Source organism: Dermacentor variabilis, chromosome 11 (assembly GCF_050947875.1).
Source record: "Dermacentor variabilis isolate Ectoservices chromosome 11, ASM5094787v1, whole genome shotgun sequence".
Classification (NCBI taxonomy): Eukaryota; Metazoa; Arthropoda; class Arachnida; order Ixodida; family Ixodidae; genus Dermacentor; species Dermacentor variabilis.
Window position 1 is genome coordinate 23117238 of NC_134578.1, and position 25702 is coordinate 23142939.

The 25702-nt window shown below is 47.3% G+C and overlaps 1 protein-coding gene across 1 annotated transcript in view; it reads right to left on the minus strand.

Moving 5' to 3' along the window:
* Positions 1-14094: 14094 nt before the first annotated feature.
* LOC142563138 (uncharacterized) overlaps positions 14095-25702 on the minus strand; it is a 38031-nt gene continuing 26423 nt past the window's right edge. Inside the window, exons 11-13 of the mRNA XM_075673684.1 lie at positions 22696-22986; positions 17877-18989; positions 14095-14670 (exon numbers count right to left, since the gene is read on the minus strand). Coding sequence (XP_075529799.1) covers positions 14188-14670; positions 17877-18989; positions 22696-22986 — 1887 coding nt within the window. The 3' untranslated portion in view covers positions 14095-14187. The remainder of the gene's footprint in view (positions 14671-17876; positions 18990-22695; positions 22987-25702) is intronic.

The window sequence follows — 25702 nt, forward strand, 5'->3', positions numbered from 1 at the left end:
TTTGTTTTCGTTTCGAATGCCTAATTCAGATCCTTCTTTCTAGAGGACAGGCAGCATTCGCAGTCGCTGTCGCTAATGGCAACGAACTTGGCAATGAGATGTAGCGAATGGGCGCTTTCGTTGTCAACGCTAGTCGAGTGTTTGAGGACTTTTCAACATCTACCAGACACTGGTTAGCAGTGCCAGAGTACAAAGGTAACCTAAGATACACTTTTCGGCACACGCAATTCTGTTACACTGCAGGAGAGATTTGAGAGAGAAAGGTGCCGAATTTTGAGAAAAATGTTCGGTATTCGGTAGACTACAAAGTGGAAGGACTGTTGTTGGCTGTGCATTGTGCTGCTCGTGTGTTCAACGAAAAATTGCGCCCTCTGCCATCGTCGTCCAAATGTCGTCACCCTATTGCCGTCGTGCCATCTTCGTCACACTGCTGTCTTCGTCACGCCATCGCCGGCCCGTGTGAGTAAGTGGCCAAGATAAACACACTCTTGCAGCGATTCTATGGCCTGACTTCGAATCACACGAACACGTTCTCTTGCCAATGCGCTGAACAATACTTTTGCCTTCTGCATAGCTTTTCTATTACATTTGACTTCTGCAGTTATTCCGCCTTTTCAGCAGAAGGCCTCAATTATTTATTGCCAGTCATCTCCAGCGTTGCTGAACAGGACAAAGGCATGTGCTAGCCGTGGATTGCTGAGATATTTGCCATTCGTCCTCCCTCCCAACCATTCTCAGTCTAATAGTTTCAATACTTGTAACCACGCAGTGAATATAATTTAATAGATGGTCATCTTGCCTGACCTCTTCCAAAGTTTAAACCGAAGCTGTATATAGCTATCCTCCGGCGGTGGTCGATGTCCGTCCGTCTGCACGTCGCGTCGACACGAAAAAATTTTCGCATCCAGTTTCCCGCGAATGCTCTGTAGCTCTCAATCTAATGTAGATATCTCGGGAAAATATCATAGTGAAATTGGCCGCTAAGACAACTCTATCATTACGTCGAGTTTAATTTACTTGCCATAGTTAGGTCAGAGTGAAGTTGACAACATTACAGAATTCCCGTATGCTGGCAATACATAGCCGTCAATCCAGGGAGCATGGTAACAGAAAACGGCTGCAACTCTTGTATTACCGAAAGTATCCCAAAATAAATCAGGTATAGATTGGTCACTAAGACGACCCTGTGATTACGCCGAGTTTCATTTACTTTTCGTGATTAGTTAGTTCCCAGCGAAGTTGTAAACGTTACAGTATTCCCGTCTACAGTCAATAAATGGCCGTCTATGGAAAGAGTATGGTAACATAAAAGGACCATAACTCTTGTTTTATCGAAACTCTCCCGAGATAAGTTACATGACAACTAGTGGCTAAGACAACTCTAACTTTACGCCGAGTTTCATCTAATTTTCGGAATTACATAGTTTACAATGAAGTTGCAAATATTGCGGAATTGCCATCTGCCACGCGGTCGTACTTGCACACCTCGCTACCTCAAAAAAGAGAAAGAATAAATCACTAAGCAGTCAAAAGATGTGTTCGTTGTCTGTGTCCTTCAATAATAATAATACCTATAAATATGTACATGCGCCGATTGAGGTAAAACATACCACAGATTCGCTGCAGCTCGTCCTTCTTCACAGAGTGGAAGGGCGGATAAATTTTCCTGCTTTTCTGATTCTTAGACCATGGCACCACGCGTTACATTTTCGAAGCGACGCGGGAATTGCTACGCTTCGTGAAATCGACTGGCCTCAGTTACATATTGCAGATGTAACGTAATAGACAAGGACACATGTTCGCATTGGTAGTATCTTCCTCTCTGTCCTTTCGTTCTTTTCACCCTTCAAAGGCCTACTGCAAGGAAATTTCGTAAAAGCCCCAGTTTCAGATAATACATGTATACAGCAGCCTATGTGCAACATATTACGTTTGAAGTACCAGTGGTTCCATCACCAAACGTTCCAAAATATGTTTGTTTTAAAAAGCGAAACTTAAAAAAGGCGTCGTCATTACCCATCACTGCAAGTGACCTACAAGTTAGCCAGTACAAAACCAGCGCCTTTGTAGTCTGCCTTTCTTGAATATACCGTTCCCGTGTATCAGCGAATAGGTTCTTCACGTCTGCTAGCCATGGAGTTAGCTTACCGCTAGCTGCTTCGATCACTGGGCCGGCGCCTTTGTTAAATGACAAGCATGCTTCACCAAGTCAAGGCGATTTTCTCTATCTGGCTGTCTGCGTTCAGCGAGATGTGTTCGGTCTCCGCTCGGCGACGGGGAGCGCATTGAAGTGACCAAGCCAGAGAATCACAATAAACTTTGAGAAGCCAAACTGTGCCTTCAACACTGCAACGAAAATAAGAGTAGCGGTGACGTCGTCAACTAAATTAAGCGACCGAGAGATCGGGCTGTCAAAAATCAAACCTAGCGTCCTCATCCCTAGGTAGTGTGCAATGTAGCCGCTGCGGTAACGGATGGTGAGGCTAATAGCGCTGCTGACTCGCTGGTTTTTGGCGTTTTATTACCGCTGTCGAGTGGTGTAGTCATGTCTATGGTACTCTAACATGACTACTCTTGTCTTTGTTATGTCGCCAGGTGACCTGGATAGGCCTCAATTGGCAAAACTCATACACCTCACACAAGCAAGCTTATGATGTTTATGGTCAGCGGCGAATGAAGCAGTACATTTTCACAATTTTTCGCACAGGTCAGGTGACTTAATGTAGTCGATCACTTAGTTTGCAAGATACAGAAACGCAGGTAGCCATCTAATTATTGGAACTGAAAGCTAAAATTCAGCGAATTTTTCTCGCCCTGTTCCGGGTGTCATTCAGCGCAGGGAGAACTAAACTTCAGGCAAAAATTATTTATGCTGGGCTACCCTCGTACTGTAGTCGCACAGTGCTGTCGGCCATTTTTTCACACTGTACGTAGGTTGTCTTCGTGCGATGGTCTGAGCTAGATTGAAATGAGAAACAATATATGCTCGTTAATGATGTGCCTGCAAGATAAGCTCGAGGTGCGAGTCTGATTCCTTTCATAACACATTGGCGAGAGGCGCGTTGTGCAAAAAAAAAAGAAGAAAGAAGAAAGAAGTTATGCTATGATATCAAGCATGTACTGTCTGCTCTTGATATTTCTGCTGTACATAGCGTTCAGGAGTCGCAGTAGAGGTTTTGACACTGGTGGAGTATTGACCAGAGAGAAAGAAACGTTACAGAGACAACAGTGCTTACAGGGACTCCTGCGAAAAATTGTGCGAATACAACAATGACACTAAATGAACAAATATGCAATCCCAATGAATGCTCGCAGATACTTGAAAAATGCAATTTACGGTTTCATGCCTAGAAAACCTCCATTTACGTATTCGAACAAGTCAAAGTGGTTGCAATGACATCAACATTACAATTGAGTAACAAAGGTGAAAAAGGCAAGCCTCAGCCTGGAGGCATAGTTCCAACAAGCAAACATATTTGGTGAGGGCCACGAGGAAGAGAAGTGTCCACACTGAGGCTTCCCTTGCTCGAGCACTGTTGACCGGATGAAGGCTAAGACAAACTTACTATTTTCCGAGTATATTTCTAAAACTTTTATTGGGGAACACACTGACTTTAGGTTTGTCCTCTACTGTTTGAAGAAAAACCAAAAATTGTTTATAGTGATTTTTCATGTTTCCGAAATGTGCAGTAGGCCAATACTGTGAGCTTGCCTTTTCTATTGCAACTCTTAACTTACTGTGGAAAGCGAGCCTGCTTATAGAATTCATGCTGATTGTTCATGAACCATGTAAAGGCAACTGCAAGTGATTCAGTCCGCATGAAATCCCCTTTCCTCGAAACTTCCTTGAGCGATTGTGGCCATTTTAAAATAATTTCCACTTGTATTTCACGAACGATTGCAGTGAGGAGGCATGTGACACTTCGGGGTATCACTCAACAAGAAGATTTGCAAATAGCAGATGTCAGAGTTTGCGCATTAGGAAGTAGGAGCTTGCTACCTTGTTTCTGTTCTGGTTACCACGCTTGTAATGACTTGAGCAGAAACAAATCGGGGCTCAAGATGTTTATTTCTCAATTTGTCATAAAATGGCCTGAAAAGGAATTGTATGCTACATTCCTGCTCGACACAGTACAAAATTGTATTGCGCTGATTTCCTGCACCGTGCTCCCCACTTCCCCATCTGGTAAAATTGCGAACAGTTCATAGTGAGGCCTGGAGTTCAAGGGGACCCGTTGTCATTACGGCTACCTTTGAGCTTTTTATGGCTTGGCATGGGCAGTTTGCAGACCAATAATCTATCTTTTGTTCGTCTTTCTGAAAAGAAAAATGATGAAGCCATGAGAAGCATGCAAGCAAAATGTAGTCAAACGACAGCAGTCGAATAGACGAACAAATGACGGCTGTAGGTTAAGTGTTCAGAAACGTACATTGTGATGATTCTGGCCTTTGAGGTTACTTCCAGTAGTGACACATTCACTGTTGACATGCACGGCCAGAAGCACTATAGTTCAAATGAATCAACAAATTTGAGCAGCGTACTGGAGGTCGCCGTCACAAGTACAAGAAAACAGGCTCAGTTACTGTGGCGGAAGCGTGGGCGAGCTTCTGGTTCTTTTCTGACTAAGAACAGTGAACACAACGCTGCATCACAAATGCAGGCACACTGCTTTGCGTGTTCATTTCGTTATGAAATCACTACACTATTTAAAGCATAACTACAAGAATGAGCTTTATCCGCCTCGCTTGCAAAAAAAGAAAATCAGACTTGAAAAAGTCCCGAAGCAGACTGTGCTCCGTTCCAGCGATGAATTTGCTCCATAGTTAGCACTGTCTCTCAAGAAACACGTCATTACGCGGCCAGGCGTGGCAGATTACTGACAATGGAAACCATGCAGCCAATATGCCAGTGAAACGCCGCTGCTGTTATAATTCACCGTTTTTAAACACACGTTAGCTTCGTGGCGGTTTTCGAAAGTTGGACGCATAAACTGACTGAGATAACATAGTTATCAAACCAAAACTGCATTTAAACGAACCTGCGTGACGCTTCTCCATGGAAACGACTACGCCGTTTGGGAAATATTACCGCCGTACAGTTTGAAACGGTAAACCGCTCGCACTGATGGACAGCATTGGGACGCTGCTTATAGCACATCAGCAGGGTCTCAACCTTGAATCAATTATTAAAGGGCAGACTTTATTAACAAATGTCCAATAAAAACAGTTCCCTGCACGTTTTGAAAAAGTGGCAACTTGGGCATATTCGTCGCACACATATGTTTATAGACCAAGTTTTCAGCTGCGCTGAAGGCCCTACCGTACAGAAAACCAATCAATGCACGCGAACTAATTACAGTAGTACCACTTACGCGCGCCTTGCTGGAAAGGACCGCGGTTGATGTTTCGCCCTCTGTGACGATCGCTGAAACTTACGAGCGGCCGGGCGTTGTCCGACCAAGCTAAGGGACCTTAGCTAGCTTAGACCGTACGGACAACTACCGCCATCTCTGGTAAAGTCCCGGAAGTAGCTGAGGCTCAGCGCAAGCTGCGCGCAGTTTAACCCGTTTGCTATGGCGGAATTGCATACAGGCATCGTGTGACGAGCTGATCTTACACGGTTAAGTGACTGTGCTCGCGTAATGTAGCCTGTCCGCCTTCGTCAACTACAGTTCACTGGAATTGCGCACGTTGGCTGGTCCTTGTCGCAATTTCCTGCTGCAGCGTAGTGCCCGCTTGCGCCTTCAAAGCTGCTACAGGAAAGATGGACTCTGCCTTCCTCTGCGCAGCATTCAGTACTGCACCGCCATCGTTCGTGTTCGAATACGTGTCCGAGTGGATGTTCGAGCACCCGAAGGCGACATCACTCGTTGGCACTCTTGCAACGGCTATCAACAATATCAAACGCAAGCACGCCGGGAGACACACCAACATGGAGGAAGGAAAAAAAAAACTACCCAGTCCGCAAGCTAGGAGAAAGGTGTGTAAGCAGGCAATTTCTTTGTAGCAGTCATGTTGTATCGACACAATGGCGGTTTCGTTGTCTTGCTGCTTGCTCATGTGTATACTGCTCCGTAGATGTCGCACAGTGATAAAAGCGTCGTATGGGCAGGTTTGTGTTAGTCTCCGTGCTTTGCGTCACCGTGTTAGCTAGACCTTGCTCTCCCGGCTGTTGCTGTGGCCAGGTGGAACTCGAAGAAGTAAAAAGCGGGAAGCTAGGACGCGTACAAACCGGCCCACTGTGTACCGCGTCACGGACGAAGGACGATCTAGGAGTATTATTGCTGTCTTTCGTCGATGCCTGCTAACGTGGCACCATATAGACAAACCGCGGTGCTTCATAGGGTACGATAACGGTACAGTTGTGCAGTACTCCCGCTTTCGATAGAGGACGCTGCATTTGTGGCACGCAAATTAGTTATGCGCAAGTTTGAGGAAAAAGCAGATGGTCTGAGTAATATAGGGACCAACACCGCATACTCGAGACATATGCGCGTGCGAGGGGCACAGGGAAGCGAAGTTTGGCGAATGCGGTGAAAACGTGAACAAGGCTTCCCAGACGAACGTAATCCTGCGCGCCCGTCAAACGGCTGATCGACGCACGTAGTCCCAGTCAGCGCACTAGCCGCGCTCATAAGCGCTGTTCGGCACCGCGTGGCGACTACCACCAAACTTAGTTTGCATGAAGCTTTCCTTACCGTAAGAAGAATGCTTCTCTGGCTGCAGTCAAATATATAAACGTGTTCTCTTCTGCTGACCTCCTAGTCGGCGCGCTCTGGCTTGGCACATCGCTGCGTTGCGCAGTCGCCCGAAACATGGTTCAGTAAAGCAAAACTATGCCTCACGCCACGACTGGCCCACGTGTCAACTGCAGATGGGCTAGCCATACGTCTGTATGTCGCGGTGTACTAAGTATAGCGCGGTGCCGGTAATCACCTGTGTATTCTTGCAGTACAGCGAGGATGCCCAGAGTTATTTCCACAAAAGCCGGCAAAAGTAATGGGGGCCGCCTTCAAGGTCTAACTCGCGGAATTTATTACCAACTTCTTTCAATGCTAGAGCAGAATACTAGGACGACGAGACTTTGGCAACGGTATCGCGATTGGATCTGTTGACTGGATAGCTACGGAGCGCGCGCATGCGCACAGCCCGTCGTGGCCGCACGCCGGAGGCGATAAATGTAAAGAGAGGAGAATCCGCCTCGACAAGATGGCGGAGTAAAGCCAACTTCCGGCGTCGCGGATGGCTACACCAAGAGTGACCTCAGAGATGGGCGTCCATCCAAGGACACCTGTACGCAGCTGAGAGATCAGCAGTCATGTGCGGTTGCGGGACTGTGGCTGTATCCGCCGCACTACCACTCACAACCAGGTGCTCGTGCCGTCTGCATAATAGCTATGCAAAATGCTGCTAGTAAGAAAACCAAATAGCAGCCCTGTGGCTTTGCCAAGATTAGTTTCCTAGTATATGCTACGCTTATGTAGCCAATTTAGACCGAGTGAAATTTCATTGAAGTTGGCCTTCAAAACCAGTTACGTAGGGTAGCCAACCGGACGTGCGTATGGTTGAGTGCCCTACGTTTTATTCCTTCTTTTCTTCCTCCTCCTCTCTGCTTTTATTGTGGAGAATAAGTAACTGTGCATTCTTTATAGATATTCCCTAATATATTCCTTAATAATATGTATAGTGCATAATAATAATATTCCTTAAGTACATACTCCTTGACTACGCAATACCTGCATGACTGCTGGTACCTCAATTGAATCAAGTCCCTCTTTGTGACATATGGAAGCCGTTTATAGAGGCTGGTTGTACTATTCAGATTTCTTAATTACCATATTAATGACATGGACGTGATAGAACGTAGGATGCCCCCTTCTAACCCGCCGTGGTTGCTTAATTGCTATGGTGTTGGGCTGCTGAGCACGAGGTTATGGGATCGAATCCCGACCACGGCGGCCGCATTTCGATGGGGGCGAAATGCGAAAACACCCGTGTATTTAGATCTAGCTGCACGTTAGAGAACCCGAGGTTATCCAAGTTTACGGAGTGCCTCACTACGGCTTGTCTCATAACCCGATCGTGGCTTTGGCGCGAAAAACCCCATAATTTAGAATGCCCCTTCCGAAGCCAGCTTGTTCTCTCACTTGACTCCAGTCATTCGTAGCGCTGATTTTATTTAAAATTAGATTGGTGAGCTTTTCTTTTTTGAAATACTCAAAGGGAACTAATGGGCCTATATTTCTTTATTTATATGACCTCTCCTTTCGTATAGATTAGCATAATTGAACTATGGCTGATCTTGATATCACTGCTCAGTCATAGCTAACATTTTCGCTTGAAACAACTAGCTTCTATTGGCCAATGAGCCCGGCATTCGCATTACAAAGTCATTAAGCCGTGAGCGGGCCCTAACAGGCTCGGCTCTCTCTCAAAAGGGCACGTGCACGGCATGTCATGTGAGGAGCTTGTTTGTAATTTCTAGGTTGTTACTGATTATAATGTACTACCTCCACATTAGCGTTGCTTTCAGCGTTCAACGAATCCCCTTTATTGACGTTGCTTTTTCCGGAGATAAGTTTTTCGGTACGTTTATCTGCCGTCTTTTTTACGCATTCTATCTTTCTCTCTCTTTTCGGTGATCTTATTCAGAGGGGCAGATTTATTCCACTTATCGTTTTCGAGCGTTCCAAGTGTGGCCCTATGTCCGGCTTGGTAAAGAAATGACTTCACAGATGTATGCCAATATGAGCAACTGAGAAATCAAAGAAAGTGCAGCTCAATATGCTAGTTGAAATACCCGTCGTGGGAAGTACTAAGAGTCTCCTGGCTCACGGCCTCGCTTGCACGGAGAAACTGCGTTCAGGCGACTGCCTCCAAGCAGGTGACGTTGAAGCACCACGTTGTTCGCCTACGTTCAAACTCCTACCTGACCTCCAACGTGAAGCTGCCGGTGTAATGCGACCTGAGAAACAAAATTACGGAGTACTGGATATGCCAGTTGTAGAAAATAAAACACAAAGAAAGAAAGAATGAATGAATGAATGAATGAAAACGAATGAACGAATGAACGAATGAATGAATGAATGAATGAATCGAATTGACAGAGAATGGAACAGGCTCCCAGCCTACGTTGTGGATTTAAGGCTCTTTGAGTTGAACTATTCATTCACCCACTGAAAGTTCACCACCTGGCTGGTGTAACGTCGCTGAGAAATCCATGATGTATTCAAGAAGACAGCAAGCCTTCTCCCGGTTTATGCTTTTTTCTGCAGTGCCGCCGCTGTTTTCTCGGTTAAAAACCCGCAGGACGCCCAGGTGCGCGTTGAAATGCCGCATTTGCGTGCTGTTTTGTGTGAGAAGCCCGGAAAACAATTTTGTTGTGCTCCGATACAAATGCGGCTTCGGCACTCACAATATTCGCATGTACAGCAAGTGGGCTTCGAACTTCAATATCGCAGGCGGTCACTTCCTTGAGCTTCCATGAGCCACATTTCTCGCTGTATATTGGTCGGTCAGAAATATGCATCCACGCATATTTGTTGGTGTGGACACAGACAACACCAACGACCTGCTCCGTAAAAGACAGGCGAAAAAAAAAATCGAGCGCTCTTGCCAAAATCTTCGTACCACTGCGCAGCGTCATAGCGAGGTCAATGCTCGGATCTCTTTGGTGGCGAATCTCCATCCTTTCTTCGCGCCGGTGGCATCATGTCTTCTGCAAATAGAGTGCACATATCCTAAATAAAGAATGCCAATAAATCAGTCAATAAAGCGAAAAGTGATAACGAAACTTACCGGCGGATAGGAGCTAGTGTTTCGGGCTGGTCCTCTGAAGTTTCCTCATCCGAACTAAAATACAACAATGCGACGTCAATGTCCGAGTCGTCACTGCTTGAGGAGTCCAAGAGATCGCTTCTAGCAGCGTCGGGATGAAGCGGAACTGCCTTCTTTCGAACTCGCGCGGTTTTGTATATCGACTCCATCGCGTCACTCAAGTGCAATGTTGCGAAACTTCGAAGCCAGTTTTCCCCTAACTTGGCTTCAAAAATTACCCAGATTTCTCTAGAGTTTTGTGAATTCTGCACACAAAAATATTCTGTTATCTGAATAGGCCTTGAAGTGTATGTTTATTTCTAGACTAAGTTTGAAATATTTAAATAGAATTTTACTGGACTAAAGCTGAAATTATGTTACAGTGCAAGTTGCTTTTTGAACACAGCCTAGCATTAAGTAATTCATCGGAGAACAAGTCAACAAACTTATCCTTCCCTCAACATGAGAAACAAGGCTTCCGCGGAACCGTTTAGGGATTCTACGGAAGATGGCCACCCAACCTCTCTTACAGAATGTAACAGGTCAATGCAGTCTGTCACTTCAAGGCAACAAGATAAAAGATGTGGAATAAAATTTTCTTGTTTGTCATGCACTAGTTTGCTGCTCAGAGCCAAGACCGCCTTGTCGTAATCGGCATATAGTAAGTATGTGTCAGCTTACACCGAGATTTAGCTTGCTGCATTGTTCGGTGTTGCGGCATGCACAAGTTTCGCAGGTGACAAATAAAAATTTCCTTCAAAGTGCACGTATATCTGCAGCACAATAGCAATCTACACCCTGTAGTTTGCTTGGCGTGATACGTCCTCTAATGTGCACTGAGATTATAAGTCACTCTTCGCAATGTTACTGAAATAAAAACACGCCTTCACAACAGCAGTTCCAGATATGGGTTGCTGAGGCGCCCCAGCAGTGCTGTCTTCTTAGTAAATCACTTCACCTGCATTTCGACAAAATTCCCTTAATTTCTCTGAGCAACACACAGATGTCCCTAGATGTATGGGGAATTTCCCTATAATTGGCTGTACTGCGAGTAAAGTGCGCTTCAAGCTTTGAACTCTCGCGCTGTTCAATACATCTGCGCCACGCCGCGGTAAACCTGTGAACCGCGCACAACTGCCGCATATAGTTGCTTTACAATCCCCGAGATGGCGATAGAGGTCCAGGAGCGCAGTGAAATAGGCGTTTCAAAATATCGCACGCCGGTGATTGATCATTGATGCCTAATTGAGTGGTAATTAAAGCGTGCGTTCTAAAGCTATACTCATACGTGGAGCTTTTCGGCGGCTGCAACATGAATGCAGCGAACCACTGTTCTCCGGCAGAATTCATCTGACATTAATCAGATTAAAGTGAGATGGATTGCGACGGATTTTTTGCGTGCATAACCACTCCACTCTTTTCAAAGATATCTAGCGCAAACGTTCCTTGCAGTTTGCGTTGTAGTCGCATGCGAATAAACACAGGTGCTAGGAGTCGTAATCGAGTCGTAGGGACAGTGTATGTGCTGTCCACCCCCCCCCCCCCTTCCCCCCAACAGCTTTCCTTATATTTTCATCTTTCTTATTGCTTTCGTGGACACATGATGATAGAGAACGACACCTCCGATGTGCCGGCCCTGCTGTGTACTTCCGCAAAGACACTGTAAAGTGTCTGAGGAGGACAAGCTGTTCATTCGTTCGAGGCAACACAATTCATTCACCGCCAGTATAATTTAGAAGAAAAAAAAACTGGCATAAAATGCTCAGTTTTGAGCACTGTTTTTCCTGCCTCTCTCTCTCTCTCTCTCTCTGTGTATATATATATATATATATATATATATATATATATATATATATATATATATATATATATATATATATATTGCTTTACGGGAAGCCATCAACACGGGAACCTTTTCTTGAATGTCGATTACTTGAGTGCTGTTTGTATTCCTCTTTCGGAAGACAATGCAGCGTGCATCACGACGGTATGCAAAGTACGATGTGTCTTCTTTCCGAGTGCAGGATCACTCAACATGTTAAATCTTGAGTGATTCAAGTCACATAAGAACCGTGTTGAGCAAGTTGGTGGAGTGGACTGCCACCAGCTATTTATATCCCTAACACTACGTTAAAATCCACCCGATCCTTGGCCAGTCCCCCTGAGTGCGTACGTACCAATGACTTTAAGATCATCATCATCATCATCATCAACTATTAGAACCTGCAATTCCCATCAATTTACAGGTTGTTCCACCGCTGTCAGAGCCGGGTTTCTTTTCTTGGCGAAAAGGATAGTGCACGTAGTCGACGCCAGCTGTGACCACATTGTTATTATTGACCAGGAATTCCATGGAACGTCTACCTACAAGTGGAGCCTGGCGGTAATTGGCGGTTATCATAAATATACAAAGACGGCGCGACTTGACGATTTCGCCATTGTCCTACAAATGGAAACAAATATAAGGGTGCAGGGTACAAATTATTCTTCTATGAGCGCCACGCGCTTCTCGTATTTCGTACGAGCAAATGATCCTTCAGCTCGACGTGTAACATGATTGGACATCAGGTCCAGCAAGATTGACGCAAGGACAAGTTGGCCTTTCCACATAATGAAAACGGCATGGACAGCAATGAAATTGAGAAAATACAATGCCTACGCCCAAGCTAGTTGTCGTTTATGACTCCTAAACAACAGAGTCGTGTATATTTGCGAATATAATTTCTCTTCTCATCTCTGCTCCCAGGCTTTCTGTCCCTATTCTCTCCTCCTCCAGTGTAAGGTATACAGAACCGGGCTCAGCCGCGTTAACTTTGCTGCCTTTTCCATGAGACATTTCTCCCAGCTGTTTCCACAACTCACACCGATGTAGGTATTCTTCTGTCAACGCATTGTTAACGGTTGTGGGAATCAGGAAACTTATGGCAGGTGCCACTCAGCGTTATGCAGCATCTGCTATGGTTCATTTTCAGTGCATTAGGTGTCAAACTGAATTGCAAAGTCTGTCCGGTCAAATGTACAAAATATGGCGACTAATCATAATTTGACCTAACCGGAACTCACCTGAGAGCCCAGTTTCTAGGTATTCGCCACCCAAATCTGTCATGAAACCGGTCAGTGTTGAAAGCATAGCAACTAATCCTGACATTAACATCCACTTTGCAAAAATCTGCGACGAAATTTTACATTGGTGTTCCACTTAACTTCGTCCCGTGTTGAGAGGGAAAAGCTTTCTGGGAAAGGCGTGGAATGCCAATCAATTTATCCGCAAAGGTTGGCAACGATTGCAGGTAGGTCCTGGCGGCGGCGTCAGTATTCCGCCTAAATTAACGTATCTACGTCGCACTCGCGTGAAGTCGGCTTGCAAAAAGTTAGCGACGTTTCACTTGGCGTTATGGCTGCCATTCCTATTAACATTGCGATAGCAACGATATGGACATTCCAGGCGCATTTCTGCCGTCATGATCGCCGCGATGTTCCGTACAAAGTCGAAGGGCGATAACATCGTCCCCGCGCGAATGTATGTATGTACTGTACGTGCGAGTGAAAGCGTGCGACCAGGGTCCCGGTGCGACGGTGAGCCGAATCGCGCGCAAGGGAGGAAATCGAAAGTGCAGCGGGGGGAGGGGCTTGTATTCTGGCAGCAAGTGCGTAGGTTGCGCAGCGACGCGCGGCGTATCCTGCAGACCTGCAGCTGGCTCATACCTTTGTGGGTTCCGTGTTCTCACCGCGCAGTTTGTGGTGAAAGGTCGGTCGACTCGCGGTCGGCCTGACGCCACTTGCGTTGCTTCTCCGTCCTTCGTATACGACGCTCGGCCAATTCGATCACGAGACCAACCCGGTACCTCCATATTCCGTATAGAACCCGTCGCAACTGATAGATGTGGTCAACCTAGTGCGCTTCGCCTACGATCCTCCTCTACGAAACGAAGTCTATTTTTCCTCTAGGTGGCGTTGGCTTGCCACGTGCTCAGCGGGATTCTTCGTACTTCTGCGGGCGCGTTATTCTCCACCTCGAGGCGCCTTCCTCCTCCGTATCTTTCACGGCTTCTCACTAACCCTGAACAGGCCTCGGTGCGCCTAGCCATGTACGCTTGGGCGTAAAAAATAAATAATAAAAAAATAGAACGTCAAAGCCACTAAACCATCGCGGCGAGTGTCGCCTAAGCTAGTGATCCCAATTCCGAAAACTAAGGCATTGGCACTCATATTTGTACATTTTTTGTGGCTGCTTGGTTAGCCAGATATGGGACAGAAACCGAATCCAGTGGGCGTTTATCTAATAAATGTCCTGACAAAAACACAAAAGATGCGAGCAACGAAACCTCCTCGAAAGAAAGCAATAAAAGAGAACGCATTGGGAGGGTCTGTCTAGTCGACACAGCATCGGTTTATCTTCCACATCTGGTCTCTGGGTTGACACTGAAGAGCCTGGGCGAACTGAGGCAGGTTGGTCACGGCGAACAGGCACGCCGCGTACGACGTCTCGAAGTCCAGGGTGTTCACGTCCGCAGGGACGTTGCGGGCCGTACACAGCGAAAGGCAGGCGAGCTTGAAGAACGCCGCGTTGGAGTCCTTGGAGCGCTTCTCGCTACTCTTGACGATATCGACTTCGTGGTGTCGCTTGCCGGCGTACGCAAGCCGCAGGGCATCCACGACCGCGAACGCGTCGTCGAACTGGGAGTCGTCGAGGCGCTTGACGTACCTGGCCGAGACGCCTGAGTAGCACGTCTGGATGGCCGTGTAATTGGCCAGCGTACCCGAACTCCACCCATCGCCTTTGGTGGTGGCCGCTGTTCCGTTGTCGACCGCCTCCTGTGGGTTGAAGCTCTTCCGGTCCAGGAATGACAGTACCTAAAGATGCGAGTTCAGGTTGGTTGATGACCCCTGCTCAAAACATGTGGCACGAGGACAAGCTACAGGATCGCATGTAGAACAGGAACCTATAAGATATTTGAACGCTTCGGACCCTAGGGAGCACCCTGACACCTGATATTATCTCGCCTTTGAGACTGGCAAGCTAAAGCCGCGGAATGTTTCCCAATTGTCCAGCTGCTCCGCCAGTTAGAGCCAAGTGTTCGAAATGTTACCACAAGGACGAAAAAGTATTTCAAAAATCAAAACAAAAAAAAACATTCTGAGGCCTCCGGCTGGGCTAGCACAATGACACCTACCATCACCATGGCCTCGGTGTGAGAAACCTAAAATCCGGGAATGTTTTCCATGTCTCTAGTTCCTCGGCTAGTTCGTTACTCATCTTCAAGATTGTCACCTAGGTGTCAAATGAAGAGGGTATTTAGAACAGAGAAAGCACGAAGCCTTCCTGGGCTTCGGCTGTGGTGGCAACCTGAGACATGCTATCACCTTAACCTGTGAATGGTCTTCATGTTCTGTAATAGTAATCAATGTTTCCGCGAAATTTACGAAAGTGTAGCTTCAAGAAATATTTTATGAATGTTAACTGCTTCCGCGCTTCTCTTGGTATTCCTTCAACCCTAGTGTGCGAGTGACACATGGCAAACTATGCATCGGCTCTGTTACGATGCCAAGTGATCTCTCGCCGCATTCAGGGAAACTTGATACATGTTGTTCTGACATGAGCGATTACTTTGGATGAGATGGACAATGACATGTGCACCGAAATTTATACTGTACAGGAATAATCTGTACGTCCTTGATATTACCATTATAACAGCGCAAGGACAGAATTGGGATGACAACACACGACACTTAGTGTTGGGTTCTATGTCATTCATTGCCATTTTTATCAACTGAACACTATCCTAAATTATTCACGTTATACCAATAAACTCACTAACGTAAATATTTGCTGATATCTACAAGAAGTAAACTTATTTTGAAGATGACATTGCTTCCTTGATTATCATCAGGGCAGTTTAAAGGTGCTTGTCTCGGTCCGTTCAGAAACGTGGTTGTGCCATGCAAAGATGTAGTGAGTCTAAGGTTGGCTGGGGTTATGTTAGGTTGAATCGAGGGAGGAACAAGAATTCATACTTATACACCGTTTCATACGTAGAAGCCACGGAGAACATAGCAGGTCACTCTGTGGAGGCTAAACAGGCTTTTTCATGTCTCTGATTCCTGAGCAACCAATTGTGCGTCAAATGTGCATAAAAGATATATGTATGCACCGTGTAAGTCAGTCTCACATTATGTCGCAATATATCACATAATTATTACGTGAAAGGAAGCTGAATGACCGGTACCCTTTGAACACCGCGCAGTACAAAACACAGCAGGTCGTGTACACAAATAAAAAAGCTTCCCAAATGATGCGTGCTCTGTGAACAATTATAATATCAACGCATGAAGTAATAATTTTGTGTAAGATTGTGCAATGTACATAGCATGCCTGCTTAGTATGAAACAGGGTACATATATCTATAAGGTGGTGTATGTATGTCCTTCTCTCAAGCACAGCACGCAATTAAGATCATGTATATCCGCGCATCTGAGTAGGCGCTAACAGGAAAAGGACAGAAACACCGTGCGACACAATACGCGTGCGGCGACACTCATGTCGGTTCTCGTCTTGTTGAGTGCTGCCCATTACACCACTCTGGCACACTGACTCAACGTGAACAAACTTTACCGACTCGGCTATACTTGGGTAAAGCTTAGTGTGGCGGGGAAGAGAAAACTACGGAGGTGAAGCGCGCGCATTACACAGAGAGTTATAGCTTAGCGGGCTTACAGGCCAGCGAGAACAGCGGGCGAGTGGAGACGCCAGCGGAGCGATCCACGAAAGGAGGAGTTTCAGCTCAGCGATCCTTCCTCCGGACAAGCGGAGCAAAACCCCTTAAACTTCGTAAAGTAGTGGCACGCTTTGAACAATGCCGCTTCCTCCTAGTGCGCTCTGGCTGAGGCTAACGCCGCGTCGCTATTGCTCTGATAGCATGACGTGGGCCCTCGCGCCGTGCTTCAGCGCCATTTTTGCTCGAGAAGTCTCTACGGAGTGGCGAGGAGCGCATGTTGGCGCCGTTGCTACGTTCGAGCAGTGTAGGTGGCACCACGGTCGGCGAGGGAGCGTGAAAGAGGGGAGAAACGAGGAGGAGTGAAGGCGGAGAAGGAGAGTGTCGCTACTTTGGGAAGTGCAAGGGGGTTTAAAACGGAGCGCTTTGCTGCGCCACCTGTCGAAAAAGGTTAGACTTACTCTGAAAAGACCAGTACGCTTACTTCAGGTTCTCGATGACGGTTCCCACTTCAAATCGTCGCCATATGGCCTGGTTGCTATGACCTCTCGAAGGACACAGAGGCCCTCATTGGCGCTAAAACACCTCCTAGACTTTTTCGCCTGCAGGCGAGTCGGCGCCGCGTTTGCTCTGTTCGTGCGGGTAGTCGCCATGTTTGTTTCACATGGACGCTGGCCGGCTGCGCGCTCTCCGCTGGGAAACGGGACCGGCGAGTAACGGGCGGCTCCGTAAGCACGCTGGCCGCCCCAGAGTATCGCACATGCGCAGTGACGTCTCCACTCGCCTGCTGGGCCCACAGGCCCGTAATCCGCTGAGCTATAACTCTATCCTAGTCCTAGCGACTCGGTTTAGATTTGTTTTGGCTACTACAGCCACGTAAAATTAAGCAATGTGCACCCCACAGTGTCACACTTGGATATCTTTTCTTGCTTCGCTCCGCCGCGTTCTGGAAAATACGAAACCGTCGCAAGTATCAAGTCAGAATCAGGATCTGCAGTGAGAATCACAAATTATAGCGTATGATAATGTGGAGTGGTATTCTGCACAGAGTCAAATTTCACCATGTTGTCATTTTGAGTCACTCGTAGAGGCCGTAGCAGCCTTGTGAGTCAACTGGGTCTGGCAAATCACAAATTCGACAATATGGCAGAATTCGACAATGTCTTGAAAAAACTAGAATAGCACTCATGGTCTATCAAAACCGAAAGAGCTGTCAGACTCCGCGCGACTACACGGGACAGTACACATGTGCAGAAGCTCCGCCGCCTTATCATTCCCTTCATGTTCACAGGTCTACTGGGAGATAACATTATCGCTCTGCTAGTGCTATAAACATTGGCGAGATACCTTTCGCCCGAGCTGGACGCCCAGCATCGCCATGTTGACGAACTTGTCGTTCTCCACTCGCCGGTAGTACATCGGGGGAATCGCGAAGGATACCGGCACGTACACCGTCAGGGTCTCCCGTTCTGCGACCAGGTCCGTGCCGGCCAGGATCTTCGTGACACGGGAGTCGCTGCGGCTGAACTCCGGGTAGAACAGACACTTCTCGACATCGCGGGAGCGCAACGACACCAGGTTCGTCGTGAAGTTTGCCGACTTGCTGAACTTTTCGGCGTAGCACCGGACCGCCCGCTCTGTCAACACGGCGGTGCGGAAGCGCAACATCCGCGCCTTTTCGAGCTTGCCGAGCGCAGCGCTGCGGTCGCGTTCGCTCATCCAGCTCCTGGCACGGATATGCTCGCTCATGCGCAACTTGATGAAGCCCATGTAGGCGTCGACACCCTCCTCGACGGCCTTAGAGACGGACAGGAAGCTGCTCATCAGCTGCAGCCAGACGTCCTCGAACGCGGCCCCTGTGGCACGGTAGCAAGCACCCTTGATGGCGAAAGGACTGCGGTCCTCGGACAGCTCGTAATCGTAAGTGATTACGGGGACCGATAAAAGTGCCAGCACGTACAGCGGTCGGGCCGCACTGGTGGTGCGCACGAGAACGCCTTTCAGGTCCTCGCAGATTGCGTCCGCACCTGCCATCTTCACAACGTGTTCTTGCCGGGAGAGGTCCTTCTCGAGTGCTCGCCTCCAGACATCTGCTGCGAAACCCGGACAGCTAACGTCTTCGAGCCTCCGTTCTGATAGGCCGTCCTGTACAACCATGCGGGCTCTCGTGAGGTCCAGCTTCAGGACTTCCTCGATGACCGCGTCGTTCGCGTGTTCCTTGCCAATCGCTTTAAGGACGACTCTCGCGTAGTTCCCCAGGTGCGCTTCGTAAATGGGTTTCACGAGAAGGTGAAACGGCGACTCTCTGCGGATCAGGAGAGCCTTTTCTGAGTCGCTCACGACAGGGGTCGTGCTGACCAGCGTGTGGAAACGATTCACTAGAGACAGGTGAAGGATACTGTGCAAGAAGTTTTTCGAGCTCGTTTCCGCGAACCACTGCGGCAAGGGTAGCTTCAGCGCCTGCAAAGGGGACACATCATCATCACCACCACCACCACTCCGTCACACGACTACCATCATAACTATCATTATCGTCATCATTATTGAGTGCATGATATGCGCCTATCCTCCAGGTCTCCAATTGTCTTGTGATGCGTTTAGAGGAAATTTTTTGCAGCACCCTCAGTTTTCGCATTATGATCAATCTACCGGCTCGACATGACAGATCTGTGACTAAGGCACTCTGATGCAAAGTCAGAAACTGTGAGTTTGATTTCGAGATGCGGCTTTCGCATCCCGCAGCCATGGGACGGGAAGACGTTCTTGCGTAACATGTCCTGTGTGCGCGTTAAGAACTCCAAGTAGTAATAAACAAGCCCAAGTATACAGGATTTTTCTTGCAACGGAGCTGTATATGTCTACGTTTCCATATATTTCCTATGTCCGTGCCTCGAAACTCCCGCGCCCTCAATGAGGAGGCAAGGCAAACCGGTAAGGCATGTGCTGACATCTCGCGTAGCAAAAGGAAAGCTAGCAAACGGGTGGTGAATAGCAGCGAAGATCGTGCCCGCGAGGCTGCGCGCAAGCGGTGGGCTCGACAGGAAGACAGGTGCCGCGAAGCGGAGAATGTGGCGAAGCGACGCAAGTACCACGTCAGCAAATTGCGCGAGCACGAGGGTGCGTTATGCAATATTTTACAGGGAGTTTTTTGACAGACATTTTAGATTCAGTTGTGCGGTGTGTGACAGATTCGTTCGAGAACAATTTGATGGTGATTGGTAACGTTCGAGATGCCGCGAAGCGGCAGTGTTATGCGGGTCTGATAGCTGCCCCAGCTATCAAATCTAGCCAGCTGCTCGGTTTGGCAGCGCCGAGGGAGCGCTAATACCACAGCGCGCATCGACCATTTGGTGTGACAGGTGGCTGCTAACAAGCCACATACTGCATTTCCGCGCCTGCGCAAAGAACCGAATAGACAGTTTGTTGCGTGTGATGGTACGGGGAGGCAGCGCGTAGTGCGTACTGCCGAAGAACAAGCTGCTCCCGAGGCCCAACTTCGGGACCACAGGTGTGAGCGAGAGCGGCGGGCGACACGAACCAGCTAGGAGGGTGCCGAGGAGGCTGCCCGTCAACGACGGGCTCGAGCGGAAGGCCACCAGATCGCGAAGCGATTATTGCGGCCCAACGACGGAGATACCACGCTCAGAACGCTGATACTTATAGTGGGCTGAATACGCGATTCTGCCTATATTTAGCGAACAAAGCGTTTGGCTTCTGTTGTCGTGTGTGTGACCGACGGCAGTTTGAAAACGACCTATCGGTGATTGCCAACATTTCTCACTACGACGTTTACAGCTACGCTGGCCATCCACCTTTGCAGGGCTAGTGGCTTTGATTTTTTATGCGTTGCATATTGCAATCACTCAGTTCAGCCCTTGGGCGCGGCCGGGCAGCCACCATTGACATTTAGCGCAACCACGCGACGTGACGTCACGACAGCCAGAGGAAAAGCTGGGCCCCAACTCGGGCGGTCGCGCGCGGCCGCAGCCACCGCCTGACACCCGCTCCTCCCGCTAGGGGCGCTGCGCCGGCGCGTCACGTCTACGAATTACGAATTACATTAAATTACGAATTATAGCCTGAGTGTTCTTGAATTGTCCGACGAAACGCACTGGTGTTGCAGTTACGTTTTTTTAAGAAAGGCGATTGGAGGATTGGTGGCTCAAAAGCAGAGAGGTGACATAAGGTTAAAAGGGTAGGAAGACGTATTTAAAGAAAATCGAGAAATTCAATAACACGCAACACAGATAAAAATAAAAGACAAAATAAAAATCTGAGCATGGTGGCAACTGCCATCGCCCCGTTTCAAAGGGGACGCTCCTACCTTCCATCCATCCATCCACGTCACGGAGGAAAAGCTGGGCCCCAACTCGCGCGGTCGCGCGCGGCCGCAGCCACCACCTGACTCCCGCTCCTCCCGCTAGGGGCGCTGCGCCGGCGCGTGACGTCACGGAGCGAAAGCTGGGCCCCAACTGGTGCGGTCGCGCGCGGCCGCAGCCACCACGTGACCGCGCAATATGTAACGCATTCTTGGCTTAACCAAGCTAAGCCTGGCCATTTCTTTTTAGCTGCAGCACATCTTTAAAAATTGCCTGAGTTGCCTGATAGCACACCTCTAATCCTTGAACTAATTTACTCGATGGGGCGGTTATTAATTCTACGAGAAATAAAGATGCCAAATTCCCTAATTAAATTACTTATGCTAATTAACTTTATCGTTGATTAGTTTGCGGCACATTTTGAAATCTACGAATTATAGCCGGAGTGTTCTTGAATTGTCCGACGAAACGCAGTGGTGTTGCAGTTACGTTTTTTTAAGAAATCGTTTTTTTCGTGCATTGGAAGCACAAAATTATCTTGAACGCCAATGCATTTTGTCCGACACTTGGAAAAAAAATATTTTGAAACTGGTGCAGTCCAGAAAATTTGTTCGAAGTCTATGCACCTCCCGCACTCACTAGCTAGAAGTCGTAGATTAAAGTATGTGCAGTATAATATTTAAAAGTTAATGATCCTAACTATAATAATTGTTCATTTAAGGAGTTTGAACTCTGGTAGAAAAAAATTGGCGCCTCATCGATTATTTTATGCCAAGCATTGCAATGAATTGTGTCATTTTCCACAGGCAATTTTTCAAAATTTGGTGGAGCTAAGTGTTTTCTGTATGATAAATCTATCAACAGGTAAGCTTTTTTTCTAAATTATCCACCTTTACGTCATCATTTTTCATGTCCACTGGAAAACGCCAGCCTCTCGGACCGATCTCCAGCTACCCCAATCCCCAACTATATCAGTGATATCCAGTTACGTCTACCTCACCTGTCCGTAAAGACTGGCGTATAAACAAACGATACCTAACACAAGCTCCGCTTGAACACATGACTTTTAGAGCCTTTAAAAACATGACTCCAAGGTGCTGGCCTATGCCCAAAACAGTTCTTCTACGGTGCATGAGTGACTGCTTGGGGCACATATCTCTTGACCGAGGACAGCCGACGGAAGTGACTTGTGCTCAAGCGGACATTTGCAGGATTTAATGTTGAATTCCAATGGCGGAGTCGGAGCAAGTTTTTCTGCTCCATTCGGAGCAAGTTTGTTCCAATGACAGAGTGAGGGCGGTAGTAAGGTGTTCCAATGTGAGAGTCGGAGTGGATTCAGATCGGGAGTCACTCCGTGAAGCAGAAAAAGATGCTCCGCCAAAATTGGCGGAGTGTACCGGCACTTTGCGTGACGTATTTCCTTTACCACGTTTGTCGACTGGGAGGCGCCACCGGTAACGACTCGCGAGGAAGCAAAAGCTGCTGCACGCTTGGCGAGATATCCATTCCGCACTTTCAAAAAAAAACGACAGGTGAACGGCGCTGAAGAGACAAGTGACCGGTGCGGCGGTGCTGGCAGCAAACAGCGGAAGGAAATGACAACACGCAAGGTATGCTGGGTAACTCGGCGATAGAAGTTCCGCTTCCGCCTTGCTCCGGCGGCGCATGCCGTGTTCCACTCGCGGACTTGGAGGCGTTGCTGTACGCCAGAGTCGAGTGCTCGCTCGCGGAGTCCGTCGACCGTTCCGACTCCGCCATTGGAATTCAACGTAAGTTTGAAATGCGGTAGCGGACTAAGAAGTGAAGAGGGGATTGCTTTGTACCCCCTCCACTATCGTTAAACTCACGTCGAAGAGCTCTTGAGTCACGGCCCCAATGTCAATCGGTTTTTCAAGAGAGGCCCGGCACGACCGGTAGAATTGTGAGGCGTCCTGCTTCAGCGGCACGTAGTCTCCTTGTATGTGGTCCATGGTCAGCTCCCGGTGCCAGACGTTCGTGAAGTTGCGCGCCATGTCAGTCATGAACGAGGATGGCTGCTTGCCCACTGGCGTCTCGATCCAGCGATAGCACACGTGGCGGTAGAAGTCGCGGCAGGGTTTGACTTGGCTGTCCAACAAGCTGTCTGCGTGGATCATCACCTGCACAGCGATGCAATTCGAACACCGGATTCAGGTGAGCTTCAGCAACAATCGCGGCGCCGTTTTGTTTACTGACACGTTATTTCCGACTTGCCCTAAATTAAGGTTTAACTCCTACACGAAAGAATGCTCCAAAACGGTAGAGTGCCATAAATAATTTACTATGAGAGCCTGGAAGTAATATTGCACTTTTTTTTCTGTGATGTACGAAACCGCTCAAGAAATGATTATTTGGTAGGCTGTCTCGATAGCACCTCACGCTCCCAATCGCGCTATTGAAGCACCTTCTAGTGTTCGCTCGTACTTGCCATGACGCATGGGAGCCATTTTTTATGCAAATAGTAATGGTCATTTGATATCGACTGCTTGCACAATCCTGCCACTTCTATGTTTATCAAAATGGCCCCACGCATGTCTCGTTTCGTCAACGTGCTAGTGTACATTTTTTTGGTGAAAACGCAAATTAGAAAAACAAAAAATATGAGAGGCTTCCACGGCCGCACGGCGACGCATGAATGCCGGCTCGAGCAGTGCGCGAATATGGGCGAAAGATTTTAAGGATCGTCAGATAAGCATTGAAGTCTCCCTCAGACTTCAATGCCAACGAGGAAATCGGTATAATGCGGCCGTATATGTTCATACCCACGGTGACAAGTTATGTTTTCCTCCGCTTTCATTTCCTTTATCTTTATTATTTTCTATATTTAAATTTGAACCAGAGCTGATTTCGCCAACACTTTTCTTGTCTTCATTGTCTGTTGACATTATATGGTCATGAATACCAAAGATCCAGCACCTCCGTTTTGCTTCTCTTGTTCGTTCGTGGCGAGTGTCTCGAATGTGGCAGGCATGATTTCATTAGGTAGCATACGTGGGCTTCTTAGTAACGTACCTGCTCTCCTAATGTGTTACGTTACGCTATCGGGAAAAGAGGGATGTTCAACATCCGCCCACCACGGCTCTGAGAGGCGCTGGCTAAAGCTTCTATAGGACCAGATCTAGCATACATAAATACCCAAGTTAGTGACGCACTGATAACTATCACCGTAGCACAACTGGTAGAGAAACGCCCGCATGATAAGGAGGTTGTGGATTCGGCTCACATCAGCTACAAGTTATCTTTTCGTTCACTTTCATTTCCCTTTTCTTTATTATTTGCTACACTTCGATTACAACAACAGCTAACTTCCCCGATGCTTTGCTCCTTGGCTTCATTGTCTGTGGGCTGTATCTGTTGGTGAACAGTAATATATATATATATATATATATATATATATATATATATATATATATATATATATATATATATATATATATGTATATATATAATTAAATGAAAGTTCTGTAGGTCCGGGACATAGGTAGTTGACGAAACGAAGGACCACACAAAGAACATTGCATTTAACAAAAATGTTGTGTCTATGAGTTCTGTAACCGACTTCAGGTCTAAGTCTTATTGCTCTTCTTTTAAGTAACTAGAAGCGCATTAGTATCGGTTTGACATGTGGTTGCTCATACCAGGGGACAGTAACTGAGTAAACATTGGAATATGGTATGCCAGATAATGAGCTTGAACTTATAGACTGAAGCTTGTGGCGACATTTTGACACGAAACCTACAGCGCGTGACCGCTTTGGTGCACTTGGACCTGATCGGCCCGCCTCTTGTTGTCATCAAAGATTGAAATCTCTCGTACTCATCAAGAGATTTAAGTTTACTTACAACTTGAATTACTGAATTATTCAGCATCGACATTTGATTTACCGGGAAGTGTTTTTTAGTTGCGGACAAAAATTACTCCTGTAGTCTTTTTCCTTTTTGCTAGCAATTCATTTGCTCCAGACAAAATGCTTAGCGCCCTCAAAGCGGCTATACCTCTTGTTACGAGCTCTTCTTCTGAGAAGTTACCGAGTTCACACCAGTTACTTCGTACATTCTCCATTTCGTGACGCTCACCTAAGCTCGGCGCAGTTTTGTACAAAAACAATCAGGGAGAGATATGGCGTTACAGTCGTTCACTACCACGGGAACTATTGCTAGTTCCTAAAACGATGTACAATTCGGCATCCATTTCCACGGCCGCAACCGAACGCAGCAGCGAAACAGCTACAATGTGATCGAACAATTAATTTCATTTATAACTAACGGAGCCCAAATAAATCAAGAACATTATGAGTGTATGCGTGTTGCTAAACCTCATTTTGGTAAGTAAAATGAACAGCAGTTTCTAATCATTATTTTTTTAAATCTAAACAATCATTCGTGCTTGTAACCTTATGAAAATGACCGAAACATTGAGTGCGATGGTTTGTTGTCATACACAATTATTGCAAGGCGAAAATAATTTCGGAAATGTTAATCTGAGGATCCACACGGTCGTCTAAGTCAGAAGGACGAAGTCGAGACACGCGCGCGTGGTTTCCATTATCCAGCAAGATCTCTGAACAGGCACACAGGTACGACACACACTATGACGCACAGACACTAGCACCAGATTTCACTCTAGTGTCATCGTCATGAAACTCTGTGAAATGTAGCATGGAGCACGAGACCTGGCTGCGCCCGCTGCTGCCACTGTATCTCGGAGGCTATGGAGCTAGCCTATTCGTGGACTATTTATATCCTCGTGATTAGGTTTCTGTGGCAATGATGGAACAGCTATGGATACGGGAAGCGAACGCGGACCGCTCTCCCGAAAATATTCCCAACGCCTCGT